This window comes from Streptopelia decaocto, assembly GCF_964273445.1.
Source record: "Streptopelia decaocto genome assembly, chromosome: 1".
Classification (NCBI taxonomy): domain Eukaryota; kingdom Metazoa; phylum Chordata; class Aves; order Columbiformes; family Columbidae; genus Streptopelia; species Streptopelia decaocto.
Window position 1 is genome coordinate 75,302,544 of NC_138663.1, and position 27,453 is coordinate 75,329,996.

A 27,453-nucleotide genomic window follows, 5' to 3' on the forward strand; every position below is an offset into this window, starting at 1 on the left:
TCTTTGATGACCATGCATTGGTCAGATCTCCAATGTCACCTGCCTCAAAGAGACAGCTCATTCCTGTGGTGCTTCCTACAAGTCCTCTGAGCGTGATTTCTAGATCTGCAGTTGTCTGAGGTCTCTTCTGTGCCCCAGGTCAATCACAGACAATGTGAAATTTGCCAAGTTTAGCCAAGGCAATGGTCAAAAATGTGAAAGACTGTGCATGCAACGTTTCTCTGTTTGTCTCAGGTTTATTTGTCTCTTCTTTGATGGTAAAAATGCGAAAGACAAATTGCCCATCACTTTTACAAAACAGTTCCCTGTCCTTCAGGGAACATGGAGCTGAGCTGTCCGGTGTTGATCGGAGCCCAGTGCTGCTGTGATCGAAAGCTACCTGCCTGTGAGTTGGGCCGGGTGTGAGGCCTGTGCACAAGTAACTACTCTGGAATGAAGAAGCTGCGGAAACACCCCTGCAGTGGTGGGCACACGTGTGTGTATATATGTAGTGCTGCCTCTTTGTCCTGCCCAGCTTATGGTACATCCTGGAGGTATTCAAGATTTTGAAAGTCTGCAGTTCTCCCAACATTGAGCATCTTAAAGAACGAAGACTTTGTGGGGCAACAGCATATCTTCCTGAGTGTATAAGCATTCTTCAACACACTCAGTGGTATAAACGAATGCTGTTTTCACCCCCTACTCTCACTGTGACTACACTGTGGGGTTTTTTTCACTGCTTTCTTTAGAAGGAGCTGCACAATTGTCAGGCCTGGCCTGGTGTGTGGTCAGTGAGGCATGATTTCTTTATGTCCTTTTTATCCTGTGTCACCCAGACCTGCACACAGTGCTCCAGGTGAGGCTGCATCAGTGCAGAGCAGAGCGGGACAATCACCTCCCTGCCCAGCTGGCAATGCTGTGCTGGATGCACCCAGGACACAGGTGGCCCTCTGGGCTGCCAGGGACACTGCTGGATCATTTTCAACTTGCTGTCAACCAGAACCCCCAGATCCTTCTCTGCAGAGCTGCTCTCCAGCCTATCATACAGCCAGGGTTGCCATGTCCCAGGTGCAAAATCTGGCACATACCAGAGATGGTAAAATGGTGGTTGGTGGTCATAAAAGCCCAACAGGACACTCTACTGTGGCAATAGCATGAACTGATTATGGGAATGTGTGGGATCCACTGCAGTGATGTGACTTGAGGTACCACTGCTTATTCTAGGAAAATCCTTTTTTGAATAAGTGGAGTGTTTTTTTTTCTGTTTCTGTAGAGTCAATATTCTGAGGTTTGATAAGGAGAGAATCAAACCAAAGCAGCATTTTGCCTTTTCCCCTTTGTCTTGTGGTAAAAAAAAAACAAACACGGTTTTTCCTATTACTTTTGTCTGCCAAAATGTTCAGTTTTGTTCTGAGAGGTGTTGGTTGGCAGGGCTGAGCAATCTGCTAGTTATCATGCAGAAAAGCATTTTAAGGTTGTATCCTGAAGTGACTCATTACAATTAGGAGTGTGGAATGAACATGGGACAAGTTGAACATAAGGACACGTGGAAAGAAGGCTTGGTGGGACTACATGGCATCTTTGGTACTTGAGCGGAGGGAACAGAGGAAAGTACAGTGTGTGGTACTGATTCCTAATCCAACCAGCTATCGCCCCATCATTCATGACCTGCAATCTATCTGAAGCAAAGCATTTTAGTTTCACTTGGAAAGCTTGGATGGTGTGGAACAGGAAACTCCATGAGAAATTGTGTTGGTTATTCCCTGGGCAATGGGCTACAGCCTCCCTTAGTAGTGACTGTGTCTGTGCTCCTGTAGACCTAAAAGTGGAAAGCTTGTGCTACAGGCATTCACTGTCCCACCTGCCTTTCAGAGCTTGATCTCAAGACTCTGGAGCCCAGGGGAGTATTCTGAGAGGCTGCAAAAGAACTGGTGGGGTCTGGAGTCAATAGCCAGAGAAACAGTTTTCTCTTGTGATGTAAAATAGTTTTCTGTACTTTCTTCAATTGCTGGTATGTAGCCAAGGATGATGGGAAGTGGTGAGGAGGCTCTAGCTGTTTCTTGCCCCGTCTCCTTTGTCCTTGAGCTCCTGGAGGTTAGCTGGTATGCAGGTGTGCAGTACATCAAGGGGAGAGGCCAGGGATGGGGTCTAGAGATGCAGAATTGGAGAGTACAAGAGAAGAGAAGTAAGGAAGGATCAGTAGTGTAATCCTGGACCTAGTCTCCTGGGAAGAAAATGAATTATGATTGTTTTCTCTGGGCTAGCTGAGAGCACTGCTGTGCCAGGAGCTCTTGTGTTTGAGGGGATCTAGGATGCACAGTAAGTTTTGATGCTCTGCTTGTTTCTTCTCCCCTCTTCACCCCCACCTCCAAAGGTGTAGTCCAGGAAGGCTGTGGTGCAAAGCAGGTTAAGAGCCCTTCTTGGGGGAAAGAGCAGTTACCTGCCTTAATCATATACGTGTTGGCAGCGGAGGTCTGCCTAGGGCTGGTTTGTCCCCAGCAGGAGAGAAGAGGAACAACAAAGCTCTCCACGTGCTCTGTCTGGATATGCCATTTGTGAACACCAGCACTCTGGTCTTCTTATGTACTTTAAGTTCATCTCTCTCAAGTATTTCTGACCATTCCCTGTGTGCACTTGGGCTGTGGTCTCTCTGGTACATTCTTTGCCACCATGCCTGAAACTCAGATGAATAGGCATAGTCCAGAAGAGAACACTACAGAGCGTAGTGCCATTACAGCTCAAGCTGAGATCTTGACCTTTAAATGTGTGTATAATGATGGAGCCAAATAGCAGCTTCCATAGCTTTGCAGTGTGTTGGTAGAGGTAGGAGAAGTAAGGAAGTACTCTTCACAAATCTATGTGCAGAGGGAAAATGAGGTAGGTGCATAAAGTCTGGCAAGATGAATAGGAAAACACCCTTAGGCCATAGAAAACATTGTTTGAAAAACAATTAACAAAATATATTAAGGCTACCAAAGTTGTTATTTTCTTTTTCCAACTGCAGAAGGAACAGGAAGCCCGCTAGAGAGGGAGAAGGTCAGCAGGAGATGAGAGATTGAAAGGGAATTCAGAGAGCAGTTTGAAGTAAAACAAAACTCTTTGCTGGGTATAAAAACTGTCTGGAGGGCTGGGCCCAAAATGTTATGGTGAATGGAGTCAAATCCACTTGGTGACCAGTCACGAGTGGTGTTCCCCAGTGCTCAGTACTGGGGCCAGTTCTATTTAATACCTTTATCAATGATCTGGATGAGAGGATTGAGAACATCCTCAATAAGTTTGCAAGTGACACCAATTTGGATGGGACTCTTGATCTGCTCCAGGGTAGGAAGGCTCTACAGAAGTATCTGGACAGGCTGGATAGATGGGCTGAGGGCAGTGGCATGAGGTTCAAGAAGGCCAAGTGCTGGGTCCTGCACTTGGGTCACAACAGCCCCATGCAACGGTACAGGCTTCGGGAAGAGTGACTGGAAAGCTGCCTGGGGGAAAAGGATCTGGCGATGTTGATTGACAGCTGGCTGAATATGAGCCAGCAGTGTGCCCAGGTGGCCAAAAAGGCCAACAGCATTCTGGCTTGTATCAGGAATAGTGTGGCCAGGAGGACTAGGGAAGTGATTGTCCCTTTGTACTCAATGCTGGTGAGGCCCCACCTTGAATACTCTGTTCAGTTTTGGGCCCCTTACTATAAGAAAGACATTGAGGTGCTGTAGAGAGTTCAGAGGAGGGTGATGAATCTGGTAAGAGGTTTGGAGCACGAGTCTTATGAAGAGTGGCTGAGGGAACTGGGGTTGTTTAGCCTGGAGAACGAGAGGCTGAGGAGAGACCTAATGGCTCTCAACAACTACCAGAAAGGACTTTGTAGCAAGGTGTGTGTTGGTCTCTTCTCCCATGTAGCAAGTGATAGGATGAGAGGAAACAGCCTCAATTTGCACCAGGGAGGTTCACATTGGATATTAGGAAAAATTTATTCACAGCAAGGGTTGTCAGGCCTTGGAATAGGCTTTCCAGGTAAGTGGTTGTGACACCATCCTTGGAGGTAATTAAAAGATCTGTAGATGTGGTGCTTAGAGACATGGTTTAGTGGTGGACTTGGCAGTGCTTGGTCAATAGTTGGACTTGATGATCTTAAAGTTCTTTTCCAAACTAAACAATTCTGTAACACTATGAAAATTAATTTCTGCACCTGGCTACAGGTAAGAGGAACATGGGGATGTTTCTCTACACTACCTCCTTGTGGGCCACAAATGCCACACCCTCTTGCACATCACCATGTCCATGGAAAACATATCAGGACTGACTGAACAAACAGATGATGGAATCTGATGGCAGGCATCACCAAGTGCTGCAGGAGCTGACTGATGTCATTGTGAGACTGAGAAGGTGATGAAGGAAATCCTCCTGGAAGTCATCAGCAAATATATTAACAATAAGAAGGTGATTAGGAGTAGGTGGCATACATTTACAAAGGTGAACTCATACCTGGCTAAAATGGCAGCCTCCTATGATGAAATGATCAGCTCAGTGGACAGGGAAAGAACACCGGGTATTGTTGATGGTAACTTTAGTAAGGCTTTTGACACAGTCTCCATAACAGCCTTGTAGAAATACTGATGAAGAGTGGACTGAATAAACACAGTGAGGTGGATTGGAGAGCTGACAACTTCTGGACTGGAAGCAATGTGATGAGTGACACAAAGTCCAGGTGGAGGCCAGTAACTGGTGGTACACTCCAGGGATCTGTGCTGGGCTGCGTTACATAGAGCATTACCTGCAAAGTCAAGGAAAGCAATCCTTGCCCTCAGTGTGGGTGACACAGATCTGGAGTAGTGTGTCCCATTCTGGACTTCCCAGTTAAAGTGAGACACGGACATACTGGAGCAAGTCCAGCAAAAGTCCAGTAAGATGAGAAGGAGACTGGAGTACGTGCCATAGGAAGAGAGGCTGAGAGAGCTCTGGTATTTTTTTCTCATAGAAGAGCAGGTTTGGGAGATGTCTTGTGAAAGTGTATAAACAGCTGATTGGAGGTGGGTGGGGTAAAGAAGACAAGCCAGACTCTTCTCTGTAGAATCCAGTGACAGAATGAGACACAATGGGCACAAATTGAAATATGGTGGTGGTACAACACTGCAACAGTTTTCCCAGAGAGGCTGTGGAGCCTCTGTCCCCAGACATGGTCCTGAGCAACCCGCTCCTTTCTTTAGAAGGAGCTGCACAATTGTCAGGCCTGGCCTGGTGTGTGGTCAGTGAGGCATGATTTCTCCTTCTACTGGTTCCTCCTTTTGGGCTCTTTGGGCTAAATAACAGAAATCTTGGTGGGCTAGAAACCACTACCATAGAATGTCCTGAGTTGGAAGGGTGAAGTTCAGTAGGAGATGAGAGATTGAAAGGGAATTCAGAGATCAGTTTGAAGCAAACCGAAACTCTTTGCAGGGTAAAAAACCACCAGATGGCTGGGCCCAAAGAGTTTTGATGAATGGAGTTAAATCTACTTGGCGATCATTCTGGACTAAGTCCAGCAAAAGTCCAGTAAGATGAGAAGGAGACTGGAGTACGTGCCATAGGAAGAGAGGCTGAGAGCGCTCTGGTAATTTTTTCTCATAGAAGAGCAGGTTTGGGAGATATCTTGTGAAAGTGTATAAAGAGCTGAATGGAGGTGGGTGGGGTAAAGAAGACAAGCCAGACTCGTCTCTGTGGAATCCAGTGACAGAATGAGACACAATGGGCACAAATTGAAATATGGTGGTGGTACAACACTGCAACAGTTTTCCCAGAGAGGCTGTGGAGCCTCTGTCCCCAGACACGGTCCTGAGCAACCCACTCTAGGTGACTCTGCTGTGAGCTGAGTGGTTGTACAAATGATCTCCAAAGGCACCTTCCAAACCGAATCCTTCAGTGATTATTGGGGCGTGACCTGATGCCTGGAGAGTGCCGTGGATGAAAGGGCTGGGAAGAGCTTCAGGTGCTTTCCAAAGAGCTTCCCCAGTGTTGGCATCATCTGAGTCTGTCCGTGGTGCTGCAGCGCTTGGAAGGATTTGGGGAGGGGGGAGGGGTTTGGGAAGCTTCAGAGTAATAGGCTTGGCATTTGTTGTAGGCAACTGAGTAGAACTGCACTAAGTTCTAAACTTAGTGGCTGTATGGATAAAGGTGGTATTTTATGATTGTGTCAGTGTGTCTTCCGTAAGGGAAGGTCAGCTGCCACTGAGTACAGGGACAAGGGGAAGTCCATCATAAAATGAGGGACACCTCATTGAATGAAGCATCAGGCATAAGAGGGAGTATTTCCAAATGGATGAGTTTATTAACTGGTCAAAAGAGTGTACGTTCAAAGGAGCCTTCAGGAATGGAGTGCTGGGATGGGAGGAGGCAGCTCTATGAATCTCTCAGCTCAGTTCTCGTGGCAGCCACCCAAGCAGTGTGAGTACCAGGGATTCTTCGCAAAGAGTAGTAGACAAAACAGCAACTGGTTTCCCACCACAGTATAAAGCTTAATGTGTTAGCAACAATAGGGTTTTGATTTCCTTCTTGTTTGTTTGTTTGTTTGTTTGCTTGTTAGTTTTTGGTGGTGCATTTCTAATTAGATGGTTTCCTCACAGCACAGCTGCAGGAACCTTATATCAGCCACTGTATGAACTGAAAGTATGATGTCATATCCACATTGATCTGCCTGTTTCCTCCATGTGTTCAGAGTCTGTCTCTCACCATTTCTTTTCAGAAAAAGGAATTGCCAGCTCATAGAATTATAGGTGCTCTGAGAAACACCGACCTCTTGAAAGCCTGGTCCAGCTGAGTGGTGACTTCTGTGGTGTCTTGAAAGCAGGGACTGGTGAGTAGTATTTGCCATTGCTGTGCAATGGCACTTGCGATTTCGGAGGAAGGTAGAGAGATAGATTTCCTGTGTTTGTTTTGTGAAACAAATGGACTGGCTAATGCAGCATCAAAAATGTCCTCTTATCCGCTACAAAAGCAGCAACGTACTTCTGAATATATAGAAGTGTGCTTGCGGTGGAAGTTCCTCCTCTTACTGAAAATGCGCATGTAACATTGCAGCTTGCTCACTGTTAGATCAGAGCTGCGCTTCCGTGCCGTCTCTTCAGCCAAAGGCTCTGTTCCCTTAAGCCTGGACCTGCTTTCTCCTCTATAGCTTACCAAGCTAAAAATGATTGATGGGATTCAACAGGCTATGGTGTGGAGAGAGTGGGAGATAGCTATGCAAAAAGCAAAATGGTTTTTTTTGCTGTCAATTCTCTGCAGGAGAAGAAAATGTTCTGGGAATCCAGAGCTGATTATTTGTGTATTGGCTGCCTCTCCTCTGTCCCCAAAGCCCAGTGCCTCCTGGAGAGCGGTGGCTCCGTGCTGTTGCATTTGGAAACCCCACAGTGCAGCTCAAAAGTCATTTTCTGGCTACATGGAGAGATTAGTCTGTAACCCAGTTGCAGTAACCAGGAGTGGGGCAAAAGGCAAATGGCATCGTGTCAGCTGGATTTTCTGTCCTGTTCACTGTCTGTTTGGTTAAAGATTAAAGCTTTTTGCTGTTTCCTGAAGCTGTCTGTCCTGGAGCATGGGGATTTGGATTTGGAAATGGAGCGGAGAGAGGTGGGATAAATCTTACGATCATAGAATAATTTTGTTTGGAAAAGACCTGTAGGATCATCGAGTCTGACTGCAAATCCAAGAGTGCCAGGTCCACCATTAAACCATGTCCCTAAGTGTCACATCTATGTGTCTTTTCAGTATCTCCAGGGATAGTGACTCAACCACTTCCCAGTGCAGCCTCGTCTCCTTACCTTGGCAGTTCTTGTCCTTATCATTTGCATCTGCCATCAAAGTTGCTTTGTATCAATTCCCCTCCCGCTATCCATCCATTCTGCTATGCTACAGTGAGCTAGGCTCTCTGTAGTGGGGAGGGCATCTGATTTCAAAAGGCAGCAACTGCTGGTTCAACAGCCTGGGAGACTGAGGCCTCTTGGTAGGAACTGATGACAGCATCAGGGTTTTAGTATTCATTTGGTTTTGGGGAAAGTTGTGTAACAGTAGAAAGAACTCTCAGCACAAGAAAAACTCCCATCAGGGCAGCAGTTGTACACAATGTCTGTTGATAGAGCCCCAGGAACATTCAGAAGGAGCATTCCTATTACCTTGTCTTAGGGATCTTTGCACATGTTTCATGTTCAGAATGACCTGATATTCTAGAATATGTTAGATAAGGTCTCATATGCTGTTCCCAGAGTTTGTGGTGCACAACCATGCAGGTGTGTCATTTGTGTGTCGAATGCTGCATATCATTCAAATTGGCAAGCACAACTTACATGGATAATATACACGGAAAATGTACATTGAGAGAACTGAAGATCAGACTTGGTATCTGATATGCTGAGAGGAGAGACTTGTCCTTCTTTTGTGATTGGATGAGAGGGATCCAGAGTTGGGCAGTAGCTTCTGATGTGGGACCTGAAGGTCCTGTGACAATATAGAGAAGCCAGAAGACTGTTTCAGGAATGACAAAATGCATAGTTTAAGTTGGGGTGAAGGAAGGAGAGTTCTCCTCTACCGTGGCACTTTCCCAAGGCTCATGGTCTGCTGCCTTGCCTGTCAATGTCTTTTTCTTCTTTCCTCCCCTTCAGATCACAACGGTTGTGCTGGGAGAGCAGGCTTTGACGGGAGCGAGACTGCCCAGGATGTCCAACTACCTGCAAAAACTGACCACAGTGCTGCCGAGCCACAGGCCTGGGGCTCTGTTTATCCTCACCATTTCATTTCTGCTCATTGCCTCTGTTATGTTCTACCAGAGAACTGGGAAGGACGCTGAAGGCCAGCTCTACAGCTCGCCTACACAGAACAGGTCTGAAGAGTTTTTGACTTCTCCCCCCCACACCATTGCTGTTGGGCCCCCTCCTTCCGCAGGGGATGTGTTTTTTGTGGAGACCTCCGAGCGAATTAACCCAAGTTACCTGTTCACATGCTCTGTGGAATCAGCGGCCCGGGCACACCCTGGGACACGGGTTGTGGTGCTCATGAAAGGCCTGGCAAAGGGGAATGTCTCATTGCCCAGCCACTGGGCATTCTCATTGCTGAGCCACTTCCCTAACGTGGAGATCCGGCCCCTGGACTTGGCAGAGCTTTTCTCAGGAACACCTCTGGCAAAGTGGTACTCACAGCCTGAGCACCAGAAGGAACCTTATTTCTTACCCGTCCTGTCTGACGCCTGCAGAATTACCATCATGTGGAAATTCGGTGGCATCTACCTGGACACAGACTTCATTGTGCTGAAGAACTTGAACAACCTCACCAATGCCCTCGGGCTCCAGTCTCAGGATGTACTGAATGGAGCCTTCTTGTCTTTCAAACCGAAGCATGAGTTCATGGAACTTTGCATGCAGGACTTTGTGGACAACTACAATGGGTGGATCTGGGCACACCAGGGCCCAGAACTCTTAACACGTGTCTTCAAAAAGTTGTGCTCCATCAGTAATATCCAGAATGGTATGATCTGCAAAGGAGTGAGTGCTCTGCCCCCTGAGGCTCTTTATCCCATTCCATGGCAGGACTGGAAGAAATTATTTGAAGCAATCAGCTCCTCGGAGCTTCACAATCTCCTTAAGAACACCTATGCGGTGCACGTATGGAACAAACTGAGCCATGACGCAAGGCTAGAGATCATGTCCCAGGCTTTGCTGGCTCAGCTGTATTCTCAGTTCTGCCCTGCCACATCTGCACAGATGAAGAAGGACTCTGAAGAGCAGTCAAAGACTGTAATGTGACTTGCTGCAGGGAAGTTTTCCAACCTGAAGGAAACTGAGTGCCTTCCACAGAGTTGGTTTCTAGCCCACAGAGCAGGTATTCTGTGTGACAGCTCAGTGATCTCAGTGATTTTTATACTAATTCTAATATCTGCCTCAGATAATACATGCCTCAATTATACACCAGAAGTTGGATTTGGTCTCTCTTGCTGTCCTTCAGTAGCCCTTGATGCTGCAGGGAAGGGTGATCTCGTTCACTGGTGCCTATCAGTTGCTCCACTATGTCTCTTCTCTTTGTTGTGTCAGGTCTGAAATGCCTCTTGTGTAGTGTCAACATCTGTAGGAACCCTTTCCTTGCTGTGTGTAATGTTTCTAAATATGTAAATGAATGCCAGCCAGTGCTATAGGACACAGTTTAGACGAGTTTAGGACCAAATTCCCCCAGTGGTAAAGATTCTTACAGCTGGTGAAATATATGGGGAGTATATGAAAATGACCTTAAGAAATGGAAAACGTTTTAAAATCGCACTCGGCTCTGTGTAAAGATTTTCTTGCTTTCCAAAGACACTTTGTTTCAAATTATCTTTTCTATTGTTTCATATTCCATAGCAATAGGCTGATTTTCTGCTTCTCTTCAGAGAAACAAATAGACAAAAGCAGTTCTTTTACCAGTGTGGGTAAAGATCCTAGTATTGTTGCAGAAATCTTTGTCGCATGTGAGTATCTAACCAGTCATTGTCACACACTCAGAGGATCTCAGTGTTTACCTGTTCCTGCAATAGTGTGAGAAGGAAAATCATTATCTTCCTTTCAAGTACTGAACACATTGTGGAAGAACACAGGCAAACACCAATGTTTGCAGAAGAACCAGTGACCAGGCCCAGGATCAGAACCCGTGTCTCCAGTGACATCTTTTTATTGTCACCACGGATCTAGTCATGCATTTGTCTAACCCTAATGCTGATTACACAAGCAGCTAAGTGGCTGCAGGCATCACTGCCTGTAATAGGAACAGAGGTGTCTATATCAGGGACTTTTAACATTAGGTGAGAGAAAGCCAGCTGCGGCTTTTAAAAAACCTGGGCAAATCTGATGCAGTGGTAGACCTGCTGTTGATCTGATGGCCATTCTCACATCGGAACGTGCTTCCTGCATGTCCAGGGCACTGTAATTGTAAGATGCATTTGAAATTAATTAAATTTTAATATGTCATTTTCCTGAATTCCTTTATGTGCTGAAAAGTGCAGTGTTACCATGCAAAAAGGAAGGCTGACGTAAGTTTGATCCAGCCTTTAATATGAGCAGCAGTATGTTTCCAGGTTTGTCAGACACTGAGCCATGGCACACTATTGATGAAACACACCACTGCAAACTGAAAGGGAGTGAGTCATCCATTTTCTACTAAAAATGAGTCATGTGAAACAACACATTAACTTATTCTGGCGTCTGGTCCCATGTCCCCCCTGACAAAAAAAACTTTCCTGAACACTCTAACTACTAATCTTCACTGAGGAGTGCTGAGGAGTACCAGATATGCTGTTCCAATGTGGTGCCCATGGCAGCAAACAACTATCTGTAGCTCATATACCTCTATCTTCACTGTCTCACATGTGGCTCTTTCCTCAGCCAGCAGGAAAATGACAGTGTAATGGACAAATTCGACCTCCGGGCTGACACCAATAAAGGTGCTTCCAACTGGCCGGACCAGGCCATTCCATCTGAACTGGATGCTCAAAACTCAGTCATCTTTGTCCAGCTGAAAGCAGAAGCAAAACAACAGAAAAAATTCCAACACAGCTGTGACCAGAAACACACGCTTTTGAACCCGAGATTTTTGAGAGTGTTGCAAGATTCAGTTATCCTTGCTGTGCCAGTGTGCTATAGCTGGAATACAGCCTTTTCCCTGCTCTCTGAAGCATACATGATCATTTATCTCAAGCTCCATCAGTCTTGCAATTCTGTAAACACTGGCTCTACATTTTAAAAAAGTTTTTGTGAAAAAAGAATGGACTTGAGGGCATGCTAGTATGTCTTCTTCTTATGTACAGCTGGGCAAATTAGATTCAAAGCAGTTGAGCCTATGATTTCATCATTAGGCCTTAACTCATTACCACAGCTTTTAGCTCTATATCTTTTTGTCTTATTTGCAAAGGCACCCTGCTTGTTCTTACCCTGGTTTTGTTCTTCCGAGCAACATATCCCTGGTGGTCAATTTGACTGTGCTTTTCCTGAAGGTAAGATTGTACCCAGTTGTGCAAACCTAAGATCTGTTTACCGTGCTGTGTTTCTCCAACAAAAGTACGTTCAAAACAGAAAGAATCAGGTCTGTAATAAACCAAAGAAGAATTTGTAGGTCTTTTATGTGTATCAATAGTTCAAACTGGCAGAAGTAAAAGGCAAGAAGATACACAAGCTGGTTATCTTGATTTGTGAGCAGTTATTTTGTTTGTCTGGATGGTGTTGTGTTTTCTTTCTTACTTTGCACAAAACATGCAATGAAATTTAGCCACGAAGTCTAAATTGGTGTTTGATGATGAACGTTACTAATAAATGCCACAGATGCATCACTGCTGCGTATCTGGATTTTAGCAAAGCTTCTGACACTGTCCCCCTTAACAGTCATGGACAAACTGATAAAGTGCAGATTAGAAAAGTGGATGATGTGGTGGGAAGAAAAGTGTATGAATATCTGTGGTTGAAGGCCTCTGATTAGGGACAAAAAAGGCGCCTTCATGTTGCTAAGATAGCATCAAGGAAGCAATTGTTTTCAACTGTTTCTTCTGGTGTCACTACTTCTGCTATACCAGTAGGTGTCTCACAGTTCTCAAACAAGGAAATAAAGGCTGCAGAAAAAGAGAAGCTTTCAGCAGGCACATCCTAATGAACAGGCCACATGCTTAAGCATATCTGTGAGTGCCATCATAAAAAGATGCCATATAATGCGCCTTGGCAGCCCTCAGGGAAAGACATTCCTTTATATGTCAGGTGTCATTCTCAGGTACACTGTTGGGTGTCAGTCTAGAGGTGACTCAAGGCCAGGTGAGTGTTGCACTTGTTTTTGAGGTAAACAGCTCACTACTGGGCTTCCTTATGGAACCAGCTGCTGAAGATATGATGACCTTCTACCAAAACAAATTATATCTGACCACCAAAACTACAAGCATAGGCTTCTGAATGTGGTCTATGCTATAGCCCCCAATGGAAATGCAAGAAGTAGCTGTGGACCTAGTGCTATCTGAATGGGCTAGAAGCTGTGAGCAAAGGAGGAAAGATGACTTTGGCATCTTTTTCAATACATGGAATAACATCAAGGCAATGACAAGAGTCTTAACCATTTCATTTTGTACTGGAAGAACCACAGAGAAATTAATATTTTGGCTAAGGCATAAAAGGATGTTCTGAGGGTACCGGTAACCTTCAGGCAGATGTTGTGGAAACTGCCTTCAAATGACATGTAGCATGATGATCCCCACCACATCCACACTACATATGTTGTTATGTTTTAGGCTAACACATAAAAAACAACATGGATTCTTCACGTCATTTCCACCATTAACCAAAATATGGGTCTCACTTGCAAAAGCTTTTATGCTCTTCAAGCATTCTTCATTTATTTAGTGAAATAAGTGTCCGGCGGTGCTGTCCTAAACAGCACTGTCACATTGCTATGTGGCACCTGCTTTTGCCTAGTAGAAAGACCAGAGTAAAACAATTAAAGAAGAAAGATGTCCTTAGAGGAGACAGTGTCTGCCTTTATAAGAATGAAAAGAATGCTATCAGGATGCTTTGATAGAATTGGCCTTCCTACAAAATGAGAGAAGACATTACAGGAGGACAGCCGGCATAAACAGCAACAACAACAGCAACAGCAACAACAACACCACCACCACCACCACACACACACACACACACACAAAAAACAAACAAACAAAAAAAACCCCAAACCAACAGAACCTTTAACACTGTAGGAGCCTGAAATTTCTCTCTTGACTCATTTTCAGAGATGCTGGTCATGAACCATGTACTATGCTATATACATCACAAATGATAAACAGAAGTAATGTAGAGCCAAGTTTCCCTCCCACCACACCACAAATAAATAAAAAGGAGAACGGGGCACCTTCTTTCTCTGTGCATTTGTAACCCACAGATCCCCTGCATTTGAGGCCATGCAGTGCAGCAGAGGGGTTGTTTCTCTCCCAAGTCCCTACTCTCCAGCCTAGCCAGTCTAATTCTCCTCACCTCTGAGATCATGCTTAAGCAACCCCACTCCTTAGTATCAGCCTTTGTTTCCTCTTTTTGACTTCATAACCACAGCCCCAGCCATTGCCCCAGTGCCAGGGAGGTGCAAAGACAGTTCTGTGCAGCTCCACCAGCTTTGAACTGGGGCATCCGGGTGCTCCGAAATTTTCAGACTTCTGGTTGGCCATGTTTAAGGGCACCTCAATCAATGTTACCAAGAAGCACATCCAAAATGGAAAGTAGACTTTTCTGGCAATTTTCAAGTTTCTGTTCCGAAAAAGGCATTCTCAAGGAAAGAGAAGATGAGTAGCACTTTGTTAAGGTAGGCAAGGGGTAACTAGAGCCTTCTTGTGAGAAATGGAAAATCCATATGGGAGAAGATTTCCCCACAAACATTTTGACCTGATGTAGGTATCTCTTTTTCAAGTTTATCAGCAACAGAAAATTATACAGGATGAAGCAACATTGAAATGAAGTGTTTGGGCACTTGTGTGAGTACAAAATTGGATACTGGATATTCAGTGGCCTGCTGCAATTTGTGGCCACAACATATAGTTATGTTTGCACTATGCTGAGCTGGTAAGGAGTAAAATGGCTGCTTGTTTAATCTGGTACCCACTCCTCCTTCACAGTTCCCAGGGACTGGTAGCAGCAAACCTGACACCATCCTCACCCACACCTCAGTGCTATTCCATGCTCTCCAGGAGACACCCAGCAATTCCTCTGATTCCTTCCTTATTGGCCCAAGAATGACCTGGGACCTATCTACCCTTCTCCTTGAGGCAAGTCACCCAGGCCATATGCACAAGTGGTCGTACTCACACAGAAACATCCTGGATGGAGGGGAGCTCAGTACATCTCTAATCCTGTTCAAAGTGTGGTCAGCACTGAACTCAGACTATATTGCTCCAGGTGTCATCTTGCTGGGTCTTGAAAACCTCCAGAAAGAACTTTTCACAGCTTCTCTGGGCATCCCGTTCTGGTGGCATTTGTCCTTGTTGAATTTCATGATGTTCCTTCCTTAGTCTTCTCCTCCCACCTGCTGAGGTCCAGCTGAACAGAAGCCCTGCACTTGATCACACCAACTTCATCACCACAGTTTCCTGTCATCTGCAAAACTGGAAAGGTCGCAGTCTAGATCCTCTTCCAGGCCACTGATAAATGTATTAAATGCTGTAGGGCTCAAGACAGAGACCTGGGAGACTCCACTGGTAACCAATGTCCAGGCAGTGTGGACCATTGATGTGTTCTCTGTACTGTTCCCTCTCCTAAGTGATTCTTTGTCATTAGGAAGTCCTGCCTATGCCAGCTGTGGAGATGACCAGTCATAGGCAACTCTCTAGCAGATGGCAGGTTTGCAGACAGTGGGTTTGCAGACATCTTTTCTTGCAGTACCATGCTGCCCCAAATCCTCATGTGACTTAGCAGCTGGTTGCCTGCAAATCAATTGTGTAGTCTTCCCCAGGCAAAAGGTGGTTAACATCCACATCACACATCTCACTGAAAACTTTAGAAAGTTCATGATTTAAGGCCTTCCTGCCTTCCTGCAGGTCACTTCTAGGGTCCTCTAACATCACGCTGTCTTCTAGATAGTACCTTGTCACGAGGAGAGCTGGTCAGCACTGCTTTAAAAACCATAGAGCCTACTGTTCATGTTCATATCCTAAGAATGCAGGTAGCCTGTAAGGAAACTTGAGCCTTCCCTACGGTTATTTTAGAGTATATTTTGACAGAGTTCTTTTTAATAAGCCTTCCTGCAGTTTTCCATGCACTGAAATAAAAATGAAGATGGTGGTGTTTCATTCAGGAGGATCCCATGTGCATACCATGTTCTCAGGAAAAGAAGTGCAGAAATTTTTCCACAGTGGGCATTTCTTTCAAACAGCCACTTGAGTAACTTGCCATAATTTTAACAAGTGGTTCTCCCAGAGTGAACAATGGCACCTTCAAGCCCAACTCTGAACCTCCTAACTGATAACTCTTAGGTCTTCTCCTTCTAGTCTGGCCAGGAGGGAGATATTCACTGCATTCTTCTGCCAGTGGCAAACTCCATGGTCTCTAGCAGAAAGAGCAAACAAACATAGTGGTAAAGTCACAAAAAATCTTCTGACATGGCAGCCTTGATGTGAGGCATCTTCAGTTCTGAGATGGATCGTGAACTGGTTGGATGGCAGAGCTCAGAGGGTTGTGATCAACAGTGCAGAGTCTGGTTGGAGGCCTGTAGTTAGTGGAGTTCCCCTAGGGTCAGAGTTAGGTCCAATCCTGTTCAACCTGTTCATCAGTGACCTGGATGAAGAAACTGAGTGCATTTGAGCAATTTACTGACGATACCAAACTGGGTGGAAGGGCTGACACACCAGAAGGCTGTGCTTCCATTCAGTGAGACCTGGACAGCCTGAAGGACTGGGCAGAGAAGAACCTGATGAAGTTTAACAAGAGCAAGTGTAGGGTCCTGCACCTGGAAAGGAATAACTCCAGGCACCAGTACAGGTTAGGGGCAGACCTGCTGGAAAGCAGCATTGCAGAGAAGGACTTGGGAGTTCTGGTGCACAACATGCTGATCATGAGTCAACAATGTGCTCTTGTGGCCAAGAAGGCTAATGGTATCCTGGAGTGCAGTAAGAGTGTGACCAGCAGGTTAAGGGAGGTTCTCCTCCCCCTCTACTCTGTGCTGGTAAGGCCACATCTGGAGTACTGTGTCCAGTTCTGGGCTCCCCAGTTTAAGAAGGAGAAGGAATTACTGGAGGGAGTCCAGTGGTGGGCCACAAAGATGACTGAGGGCCTAGAGCACCTTTCTTATGTAGAGAGACTGAGAGAGCTGAGTCTGTTCAGCCTGGAGAAGAGAAGGCTGAAAGGGGATCTCATCAATGTTTATAAATATCTCAAGGGTGGGTGTCAGGATGATGGGATCAGACTCCTTTCAATAGGATGAGGGGCAACAGGCACAGGCTGAAACATAGAAGGTTCCATCTGAAAATGAGGAGAAACTTCTTCACTTGGAGGGTGTCAGAGAACTGGAACAGGCTGCCCAGAGAGGTTGTAGAGTCCCCTTCTCAAGGAGTCTCCTTCTCAGAAAGCTCAAAAGTGAGCCAGATGGGCACCTCCCCTGTTGTTGTCAGGGAGGGAGTAGAAGTCCTAGAAGAAAAGAGGGCATTAATCAAATCGTGGGAGAAGAGTCTAGATGCAGAACAGCAAGATTTTATGTGCCTTTCTTGCCCCGGACTGCACTTTGTGGCTGGCTGAGAAACTGCTGGAGTTTAGAACTCCATATGGAAAGAAACAGAAAGTAGAAAACTGTGCCACCTTTTTGTTTGTTGTTGTTATTTTTTTTCTTTTTTTTTCTTCCCAGATGATTGAGCAATCCTTTTTTCCCCAGAATTGTCTATTTAACTGTGGGATGGAACTCATATAGCCTAAGAGGAGAATGCTGAAAAACATCAGCAATCTGCGCTTAACTCCTTGAGAGCTTGTTGCCCAAAGAACAGGAGAACAGGATGGGCAAGTTGGCAAGTTCACAGAACAGAACTGGAGGTGTTTTCCAAACTTCAAGCACCATCTACATTCATGTTACCTTGGACTGACCTAACTTTACTGGATTGCTTTTCTCCTGGGTTCTGGACCCTCTCTTCATCAGCTTATCCTACCTCTTTGAGTACCACCATATTATGTTTAATAGGGTTTTTACTTTGGAAATAACTACCAGTGGCAGATAGGAGTCTGCTGTCTGTTGAACATCCAATGTATGTGAGATATTAGGGGCTTGTCAGTATTTTTGTATACGTTGTTCCACATATCTGGTATATCATATACTTACATGTTAGCAAGCGTGTATTTTGGTAAATGCCACCTCTACAGAAAATCCATCATCCCTCTGCCCAGGGCTACCACAATATTGTTAGGGACTTTCTCTCTACTTTTTGTTGTCCCAACCAATCCCTCCCAAAGCAAATAGCTTGTTTAGTAGCTTACATAGTCATCTTGTAAAACTCTTTCTGGACAGTATTTCTTTAAAAATGTCTCTTTTATCCCTGTGTTCTCCCTGTTGCTTCTGCCCTTCCTCCTCCCCACCCCCAGTACGAGAGAAGAGGAACAACAACACCCTCCACATGTTCTGTCTGGATATGCCATTTGTGAACATCAGTCCTCTGAGCGTGACTCAAATGATTTCTAGATCTGCAGTTGTCTGAGGTCTCTTCTGTGCCCCAGGTCAACCACAGACAATGTGACATTTGCTAAGTTTAGCCAAGGCAATGGTCAAAAATGTGAAAGACGGTGCATGCAACTTTTCTCTGTTTGTCTCAGGTTTATTTGTCTCTTCTTTGATGGTAAAAATGCGAAAGACAAATTGCCCATCACTTTTACAAAACAGTTCCCTGTCCTTCAGGGAACATGGCCATAGGGGTTTAAGGAGGGTGTTCACAGCTTAGAGCTGAGCTGTCCGGTGTTGATCGGAGCCCAGTGCTGCTGTGATCGAAAGCTACCTGCCTGTGAGTTGGGCCGGGTGTGAGGCCTGTGCACAAGTAACTACTCTGGAATGAAGAAGCTGCGGAAACACCCCTGCAGTGGTGGGCACACGTGTGTGTATATATGTAGTGCTGCCTCTTTGTCCTGCCCAGCTTATGGTACATCCTGGAGGTATTCAAGATTTTGAAAGTCTGCAGTTCTCCCAACATTGAGCATCTTAAAGAACGAAGACTTTGTGGGGCAACAGCATATCTTCCTGAGTGTATAAGCATTCTTCAACACACTCAGTGGTATAAACGAATGCTGTTTTCACCCCCTACTCTCACTGTGACTACGCTGTGGGGTTTTTTCACTGCTTTCTTTAGAAGGAGCTGCACAATTGTCAGGCCTGGCCTGGTGTGTGGTCAGTGAGGCATGATTTCTCCTTCTACTGGTTCCTCCTTTTGGGCTCTTTGGGCTAAATAACAGAAATCTTGGTGGGCTAGAAACCACTACCATAGAATGTCCTGAGTTGGAAGGGACCCACAAGGATTGTTGAGTCCAACTCCTGTTCCTGCACAGGATAAGCCACAGTTCACACCATGTGTCTGAGGGCCTTGTCCAGTCTCTTCTTGAAGACTGTCAGGCTTGGGGCCGTGACACCTCCCTGGGGAGCTTGTTCCAGTGCTCCACCACCCTCTGGGGGAAGAACCTTTTCCTAATGTCCAACCTAAACCTCCCCTGACACATCTTCCTGCCATTCCCTTGGGTTCTGTCATTGGTCATCAGAGAGAAGAGATCAGTGCCTGCCCCTCCTCCTCCCTTTGTGAGGAAGCTGTAGCTGCCATGAGGTCTCCCCTCAGTCTCCACCAGGCTGAACAAACTAAGTGGCTTCAGCCAATCCCCATACGGTTTCCCCCTCCAAATCCTTCACCATCTTCATGGCCTCCTCTGGACACCCTCCAGTAGCTTTATGTCCTTTTTATCCTGTGTCACCCAGAACTGCACCCAGTGCTCCAGGTGAGGCCGCATCAGTGCAGAGCAGAGCGGGACAATCACCTCCCTTGCCCGGCTGGCAATGCTGTGCTGGATGCACCCAGGACACAGGTGGCCCTCTTAGCTGCCAGGGACACTGTTGGATCATTTTCAACTTGCTGTCAACCAGAAACCCCAGATACCTCTCTGCAGAGCTGCTCTCCAGCCTCTCGTACAGCCGGGGTTGCCGTGTCCCAGGTGCAAAATCCGGCACATACCAGAGATGGTAAAATGGTGGTTGGTGGTCATAAAAGCCCAACAGGACACTCTACTGTGGCAATAGCATGAACTGATTATGGGAATGTGTGGGATCCACTGCAGTGATGTGACTTGAGGTACCACTGCTTATTCTAGGAAAATCCTTTTTTGAATAAGTGGAGTGTTTTTTTTCTGTTTTTTCCTATTTTCTTTTTTCCCTGTAGAGTCAATATTCTGAGGTTTGATAAGGAGAGAATCAAACCAAAGCAGCATTTTGCCTTTTCCCCTTTGTCTTGTGGTAAAAAAAATAAACACCGTTTTTCCTATTACTTTTGTCTGCCAAGATGTTCAGTTTTGTTCTGAGAGGTGTTGGTTGGCAAGGCTGAGCAATCTGCTAGTTATCATGCAGAAAAGCTGTTTTCTCTGGGCTAGCTGAGAGCACTGCTGTGCCAGGAGCTCTTGTGTTTGGGGGGATCTAGGATGCACAGTAAGTAGTGATGCTCTGCTTGTTTCTTCTGCCCTCTTCACCCCCCACCTCCAAAAGTGTAGTCCAGGAAGGCTGTGGTGCAAAGCAGGTTAAGAGCCCTTCTTGGGGGAAAGAGCAGTTACCTGCCTTAATCATATACATGTTGGCAGCGTAGGTCTGCCTAGGGCTGGTTTGTCCCCAGCAGGAGAGAAGAGGAACAACAAAGCTCTCCACGTGCTCTGTCTGGATATGCCATTTGTGAACACCAGCACTCTGGTCTTCTTATGTACTTTAGGTTCATCTCTCTCAAGTATTTCTGACCATTCCCTGTGTGCACTTGGGCTGTGGTCTCTCTGGTACGTTCTTTGCCACCGTGCCTGGAACTCAGCTGAATAGGCATAGTCCAGAAGAGAACACTACAGAGGGAGTCACTTCAGCTGCACCCTGCCATTACAGCTCAAGCCGAGGTCTTAACCTTTAAATGTATGTATAATGATGGAGCCAAATAGCAGCTGCCATGGCTCTGCAGTGTGTTGGCAGAGGTAAGACAAACAAGGAAATACACTTCACAAAGTGGAATCTATGTGCAGAGGGAAAATGAGGTAGGTGCATAAAGTCTGGCAAGATGAGTAGGAAAACACCCTTAGGCTATAGAACACATTGTTTGAAAAACAATTAACAAAATATATTAAGGCTACCAAAGTTGTTATTTTCTTTTTCCAACTGCAGAAGGAACAGGAAGCCCGCTAGAGAGGGAGAAGTTCAGTAGGAGATGAGAGATTGAAAGGGAATTCAGAGATCAGTTTGAAGCAAACCGAAACTCTTTGCAGGGTAAAAAACCACCAGATGGCTGGGCCCAAAGAGTTTTGATGAATGGAGTTAAATCCACTTGGCGATCATTCTGGACTAAGTCCAGCAAAAGTCCAGTAAGATGAGAAGGAGACTGGAGTACGTGCCATAGGAAGAGAGGCTGAGAGCGCTCTGGTAATTTTTTCTCAGAGAAGAGCAGGTTTGGGAGATATCTTGTGAAAGTGTATAAAGAGCTGAATGGAGGTGGGTGGGGTAAAGAAGACAAGCCAGACTCGTCTCTGTAGAATCCAGTGACAGAATGAGACACAATGGCCACAAATTGAAATATGGTGGTGGTACAACACTGCAACAGTTTTCCCAGAGAGGCTGTGGAGCCTCTGTCCCCAGACACGGTCCTGAGCAACCCGCTGTAGGTGACTCTGCTGTGAGCCGAGTGGTTGTGCAAATGATCTCCAAAGGCACCTTCCAAACCGAATCCTTCAGTGATTATTGGGGCGTGACCTGATGCCTGGAGAGCGCCGTGGATGAAAGGGCTGGGAAGAGCTTCAGGTGCTTTCCAAAGAGCTTCCCCAGTGTTGGCATCATCTGAGTCTGTCCGTGGTGCTGCAGCGCTTGGAAGGATTTGGGGAGGGGGGAGGGGTTTGGGAAGCTTCAGAGTAATAGGCTTGGCATTTGTTGTAGGCAACTGAGTAGAACTGCACTAAGTTCTAAACTTAGTGGCTGTATGGATAAAGGTGGTATTTTATGATTGTGTCAGTGTGTCTTCCGTAAGGGAAGGTCAGCTGCCACTGAGTACAGGGACAAGGGGAAGTCCATCATAAAATGAGGGACACCTCATTGAATGAAGCATCAGGCATAAGAGGGAGTATTTCCAAATGGATGAGTTTATTAACTGGTCAAAAGAGTGTACGTTCAAAGGAGCCTTCAGGAATGGAGTGCTGGGATGGGAGGAGGCAGCTCTATGAATCTCTCAGCTCAGTTCTCGTGGCAGCCACCCAAGCAGTGTGAGTACCAGGGATTCTTCGCAAAGAGTAGAACACAAAACAGCAACTGGTTTCCCACCACAGTATAAAGCTTAATGTGTAGCAATAATTGGGTTTTGATTTGCTTCTTGTTTGTTTGTTTGTTTGTTTGCTTGTTAGTTTTTGGTGGTGCATTTCTAATTAGATGGTTTCCTCACAGCACAGCTGCAGGAACCTTATATCAGCCACTGTATGAACTGAAAGTATGATGTCACATCCACATTGAACTGCCTGTTTCCTCCATGTGTTCAGAGTCTGTCTCTCACCATTTCTTTTCAGAAAAAGGAATTGCCAGCTCATAGAATTATAGGTGCTCTGAGAAACACCGACCTCTTGAAAGCCTGGTCCAGCTGAGTGGTGACTTCTGTGGTGTCTTGAAAGCAGGGACTGGTGAGTAGTATTTGCCATTGCTGTGCAATGGCACTTGCGATTTCGGAGGAAGGTAGAGAGATAGATTTCCTGTGTTTGTTTTGTGAAACAAATGGACTGGCTAATGCAGCATCAAAAATGTCCTCTTATCCGCTACAAAAGCAGCAATGTACTTCTGAATACATAGAAGTGTGCTTGCGGTGGAAGTTCCTCCTCTTACTGAAAATGCGCATGTAACATTGCAGCTTGCTCACTGTTAGATCAGAGCTGCGCTTCCGTGCCGTCTCTTCAGCCAAAGGCTCTGTTCCCTTAAGCCTGGACCTGCTTTCTCCTCTATAGCTTACCAAGCTAAAAATGATTGATGGGATTCAACAGGCTATGGTGTGGAGAGAGTGGGAGATAGCTATGCAAAAAGCAAAATGGGTTTTTTTGCTGTCAATTCTCTGCAGGAGAAGAAAATGTTCTGGGAATCCAGACCTGATTATTTGTGTATTGGCTGCCTCTCCTCTGTCCCCAAAGCCCAGTGCCTCCTGGAGAGCGGTGGCTCCGTGCTGTTGCATTTGGAAACCCCACAGTGCAGCTCAAAAGTCATTTTCTGGCTACATGGAGAGATTAGTCTGTAACCCAGTTGCAGTAACCAGGAGTGGGGCAAAAGGCAAATGGCATCGTGTCAGCTGGATTTTCTGTCCTGTTCACTGGCTGTTTGGTTAAAGATTAAAGCTTTTTGCTGTTTCCTGAAGCTGTCTGACCTGGAGCATGGGGATTTGGATTTGGAAATGGAGCGGAGAGAGGCAGGATAAATCTTACGATCATAAAATCATTTTGGTTTGAAAAGACTTTTAAGATCATTGAGTCCGACTGTAATCCCGAAAGTGCCAAGTCCACCACTAAACCATGTCCCTAAGTGTCACATCTATGTGTCTTTTCAGTATCTCCAGGGACAGTGACTCAACCACTTTCCTGGGCAGCCTGTTCCAATGCTTTAGAACTCTCTTAGTGACTAAATTTTTCCTAATGTTCTGTCTAAACCTCTCCCGGTGCAAATTGAGCTGTTGCCTCTTGTCCTAAATGCCACAGTCCTCCTTGCTGCTTCTATGCATGCTTTGGCGCACTGATGTTTGGGACCCAGTGGTGGATCCAGGAGATGTTGCTTCTGCTGTCCTTCACTTCAGGGAAGGTAAGGGCAGAAATGCTGATGCTAATGCTGAGAATGTAGCTAAAATTACTTATGTTTTAACTGCTCCCTTGTTACTAATCTCTTCATCTCCACCCCTCCCTTCTGCAGGAGGAAGAGAAGAAGTAAGGGTAGGGTAGGGTGGAGCGAGGACTGCATATCCTTCACCAGGTGATTCAAGTGGCAGAGTTGGGCAAGTGACAGCCAGCATGTCTTTTGTATCCTAGGTTGATAACAATAGGGTTAGCAAACACTATCTGTCAGTGGAGGCAGAAGTGAGGACTTGGAAGGGGGGCAAAGTTATGAAACAGCCTTGAAACTCACTTTACCTGGGCAGTTCTTCTCCTTATCATTTGCATCTGCCATCAAAGCTGCCCTGTGTCAATTCCCCTCTCACTGTCCATCCATTCTGCTATGCTACAGTGCCACTGAAAGTGAGCTATGCTCTCTGTAGTGGGGAGGGCATCTGATTTCAAAAGGCAGCAGCTGCTGGTTCAACAGCCTGGGAGACTGAGGCCTCTTGGTAGGAACTGATGACAGCATCAGGGTTTTAGCATTCATTTGGTTTTGGGGAAAGTTGTGTAACAGTAGAAAGAACTCTCAGCACAAGAAAAACTCCCATCAGGGCAGCAGTTGTACACAATGTCTGTTGATAGAGCCCCAGGAACATTCAGAAGGAGCATTCCTATTTCCTTGTCTTAGGGATCTTTGCACATGTTTCATGTTCAGAATGACCTGATATTCTAGAATATGTTAGATAAGGTCTCATATGCTGTTCCCAGAGTTTGTGGTGCACAACCATGCAGGTGTGCCATTTGTGTGTCGAATGCTGCATATCATTCCAATTGGCAAGCACAACTTAAATGGATAATATACATGGAAATTGTACATTGAGAGAACTGAAGATCAGACTTGGTATCTGATATGCTGAGAGGAGAGACTTGTCCTTCTTTTGTGATTGGATGAGAGGGATCCAGAGTTGGGCAGTAGCTTCTGATGTGGGACCTGAAGGTCCTGTGACAATATAGAGAAGCCAGAAGACTGTTTCAAGAATGACAAAAAGGCAGAGTTTAAGTTGGGGTGAAGGAAGGAGAGTTCTCCTCTACTGTGGCACTTTCCCAAGGCTCATGGTCTGCTGCCTTGCCTGTCAATGTCTTTTTCTTCTTTCCTCCCCTTCAGATCACAACGGTTGTGCTGGGAGAGCAGGCTTTGACGGGAGCGAGACTGCCCAGGATGTCCAGCTACCTGCAAAAACTGACCACAGTGCTGCCGAGCCGCAGGCCTGGGGCTCTGTTTATCCTCACCATTTCATTTCTGCTCATTGCCTCTGTTGTATTCTACCAGAGAACTGGGAAGGATGCTGAGGGCCAGCTCTATGGCTTGTCTACACAAAACAGGTGCAAACAGTTTTTGACTTCTCCCCCCCACACCATTCCTGTTGGGCCCCCTCCTTCCCCAGGGGATGTGTTTTTTGTGGAGACCTCCGAGCAAATTAACCCAAGTTACCTGTTCACGTGCTCTGTGGAGTCAGCGGCCCGGGCACACCCTGGGACACGGGTTGTGGTGCTCATGAAAGGCCTGGCAAAGGGGAATGTCTCATTGCCCAGCCACTGGCCATTCTCATTGCTGAGCTGCTTCCCCAACATGGAGATCTGGCCCCTGGACTTGGCAGAGCTTTTCTCAGGAACACCTCTGGTAGAGTGGTACTCACAGCCTGAGCACCAGAAGGAACCTTATTTCTTACCCGTCCTGTCCGATGCCTGTAGAATTGCCATCATGTGGAAATTTGGTGGCATCTACCTGGACACAGACTTCATTGTACTGAAGAACTTGAAGAACCTCACCAATGCCCTTGGTATTGAGTCTCAGGATATGCTGAACGGGGCCTTTCTGTCCTTCAAACCCAAGCATGAGTTCATGGAACTTTGCATGCAGGACTTTGTCGATAACTACAAAAGCTGGATCTGGGGACACCAGGGCCCGCAGCTCCTAACACGTGTCTTCAAGAAGTGGTGCTCTATCAGTAATATCCAGAATGGTATGATCTGCAAAGGAGTGAGTGCTCTGCCCCCTGAGACTTTTTATCCCATTCCATGGCAGGACTGGAAGAAATTATTTGAAGCAATCAGCTTCTCGGAGCTTCACAATCTCCTTAAGAACACCTATGCAGTGCACGTATGGAACAAACTGAGCCACGATGCAAGGCTAGAGATCATGTCCCAGGCTTTGCTGGCTCAGCTGTATTCTCAGTTCTGCCCTGCCACATCTGCACAGATGAAGAAGGACTCTGAAGAGCAGTCAAGACCTGTAATGTGACCTGCTGCAAGAAAGTTTTCCAACCTGAAGGAAACTGAGTGCCTTCCACAGGGTTGGTTTCTAGCCCACAGAGCAGGTATTCTGTGTGACAGCTCAGTGATCTCAGTGATTTTTATACCAATTCTGATATCTGCCTCAGGTCATGCATGCCTCAATTATACACCAGAACTTTAATTTGGTCTCTCTTGCTGTCCTTCAGTAGCCCTTGATGCTGCAGGGAAAGGTGTCCTTGTTCATTGGTGCCTAGGACAGACTCTGTCTATTAATACATGGCTCTATGACTGATGTCACCACCACAATTTTGGACTTTCCGTTAGCTGGATGCTGTAAATAGTACCAGGTTTGCTGGTGTTGGGTGGGGTTCACCTTTCTCAAAGGAGGAAGAGGGTCTTTGCACTTGATCTCTCTGGGCTCATTGACAGAGCTTTAAAGTAGACATGATGGGGGAGGGGGACAATATCAGGCTCATCTGTGACAGGCTATGGGAGGAGACGCTAAGGTTAGAGAGGTGGGGTGCTAGTGAGGACCCTCAGTCGGTAGCCCTGATATGTGTTGGCCTCACTGAAGCACACTTGAAGTCTTATGGAGATGAGCCAGGGGCTCCTGAAGTAATAGAAGCCAACAGGAAAACACCAGTTAAATACTTCAAAGGAAGTAATGGTTGTTCCTTTAAGAAGATGACACAGCCAACAGACCAGCTGAAGTGCCTCTACACCAATACACACTGCATGGACAACAAACAGGAGGAGCTGAAGGCCACTATGCTGCTAGAAGATGACGACCTAGTGGCCATTACTGAAACTTAGTGGGACGAATCCCACGAGTGGAATGTGGCTCTCAGTGGCTACAGGCTGTTCAGAAGGGACAGGCAAGGAAGGAAAGGTGGAGGGGTTGCCCTCTACATCAAGAGAAAGATAGAGCATGAAGAGTTGTCTCTGAGGAATAGCCAAGAGCAGGTTGAATGCTTATGGGTAAGAATCAGAGACCAAGGCAACAAAGAAAACCTTGTCATTGATGTCTACTACAGGACGCTCAATCAGGGAGAGACTGTTGATGGAGTATTCTTACTCCAGCTACAGGAGGCATCTTGCTTGCAGGCTCTTGTCCTGCTGAGGAACTTCAACCACCCTAATGTCTGCTGGAAAAGAGCACGGCGAGCTGTACGGAATCCAGGAGGCTCCTGGAGTGCATTGAGTATAACTTCCTGAGCCAGGTAATAGAGAGCCCTACCAGGGGGGATGCAATACTGGACCTGATGGTCACTAATGCAGGTGAGCTATTTGGTGACATCCAAACTGGAGGCAGCCTGGGCTGCAGTGATTTTGGGCTGCTCGTGGAGTTTGCAGTCCTGAGGGATGTGGGACAGGCGAAGACTAAAGTCAGGACCCTCAATTTTAGGAAAGCCAACTTCCAGCTCATCAAGTAGTTAGTCAATAGGGAAACTGCTGGTCAAACTAAAGGGCAAGAAGGAAATGAACAGGCAGAGGAAGCAGGGACAGGTATCCTGGGAAGAGTAGAGGGACACAGCCCGGTTGTGCAGAGATGGGGTCAGGAAGGCCCAGTAAGGGATGCAAAGAATAGCAAGAAGGGCTTCTACAGGTATGTCAAACAGAAAAGGAAGGTTAAAAAAGGTGTACCCACCACCTCGATGAGCAAGACTTCTCA

General features: G+C 46.2%; 3 protein-coding genes across 4 annotated transcripts in view; 2 read left to right on the forward strand and 1 right to left on the reverse strand.

The window, feature by feature from the left end:
• The window catches only part of LOC309451750 (uncharacterized protein), a 34,131-nt gene extending 21,851 nt beyond the window's left edge, over window positions 1-12,280 (forward strand). The window contains exons 3-4 of the mRNA XM_082075826.1: window positions 7,519-7,569; window positions 8,598-12,280. Coding sequence (XP_081931952.1) covers window positions 7,519-7,569; window positions 8,598-9,734 — 1,188 coding nt within the window. The 3' untranslated portion in view covers window positions 9,735-12,280. The remainder of the gene's footprint in view (window positions 1-7,518; window positions 7,570-8,597) is intronic.
• On the forward strand, window positions 163-26,418 carry LOC309453033 (lactosylceramide 4-alpha-galactosyltransferase-like). Of its 2 annotated transcripts, XM_082076125.1 has the most exons (4): window positions 163-835; window positions 19,419-19,659; window positions 22,209-22,319; window positions 24,652-26,418. In XM_082076125.1, exon 4 carries the CDS (start codon window positions 24,706-24,708, stop codon window positions 25,786-25,788), a length of 1,083 nt encoding a protein of 360 aa, XP_081932251.1. In that variant the 5' UTR covers window positions 163-835; window positions 19,419-19,659; window positions 22,209-22,319; window positions 24,652-24,705; the 3' UTR covers window positions 25,789-26,418. The 2 variants fall into 2 exon arrangements, with proteins under 2 accessions (XP_081932251.1, XP_081932252.1); XM_082076126.1 differs by lacking the exons at window positions 163-835; window positions 19,419-19,659 and adding an exon at window positions 20,995-21,081.
• LOC309451822 (poly(U)-specific endoribonuclease-like) overlaps window positions 11,218-27,453 on the reverse strand; it is a gene marked incomplete at both ends in the record, with an annotated part of 53,106 nt that continues 36,870 nt past the window's right edge. Inside the window, 3 exon segments of the mRNA XM_082075912.1 lie at window positions 11,218-11,451; window positions 11,455-11,469; window positions 11,885-12,081. Of these exon segments, the coding sequence (XP_081932038.1) occupies window positions 11,218-11,451; window positions 11,455-11,469; window positions 11,885-12,081 (446 nt within the window).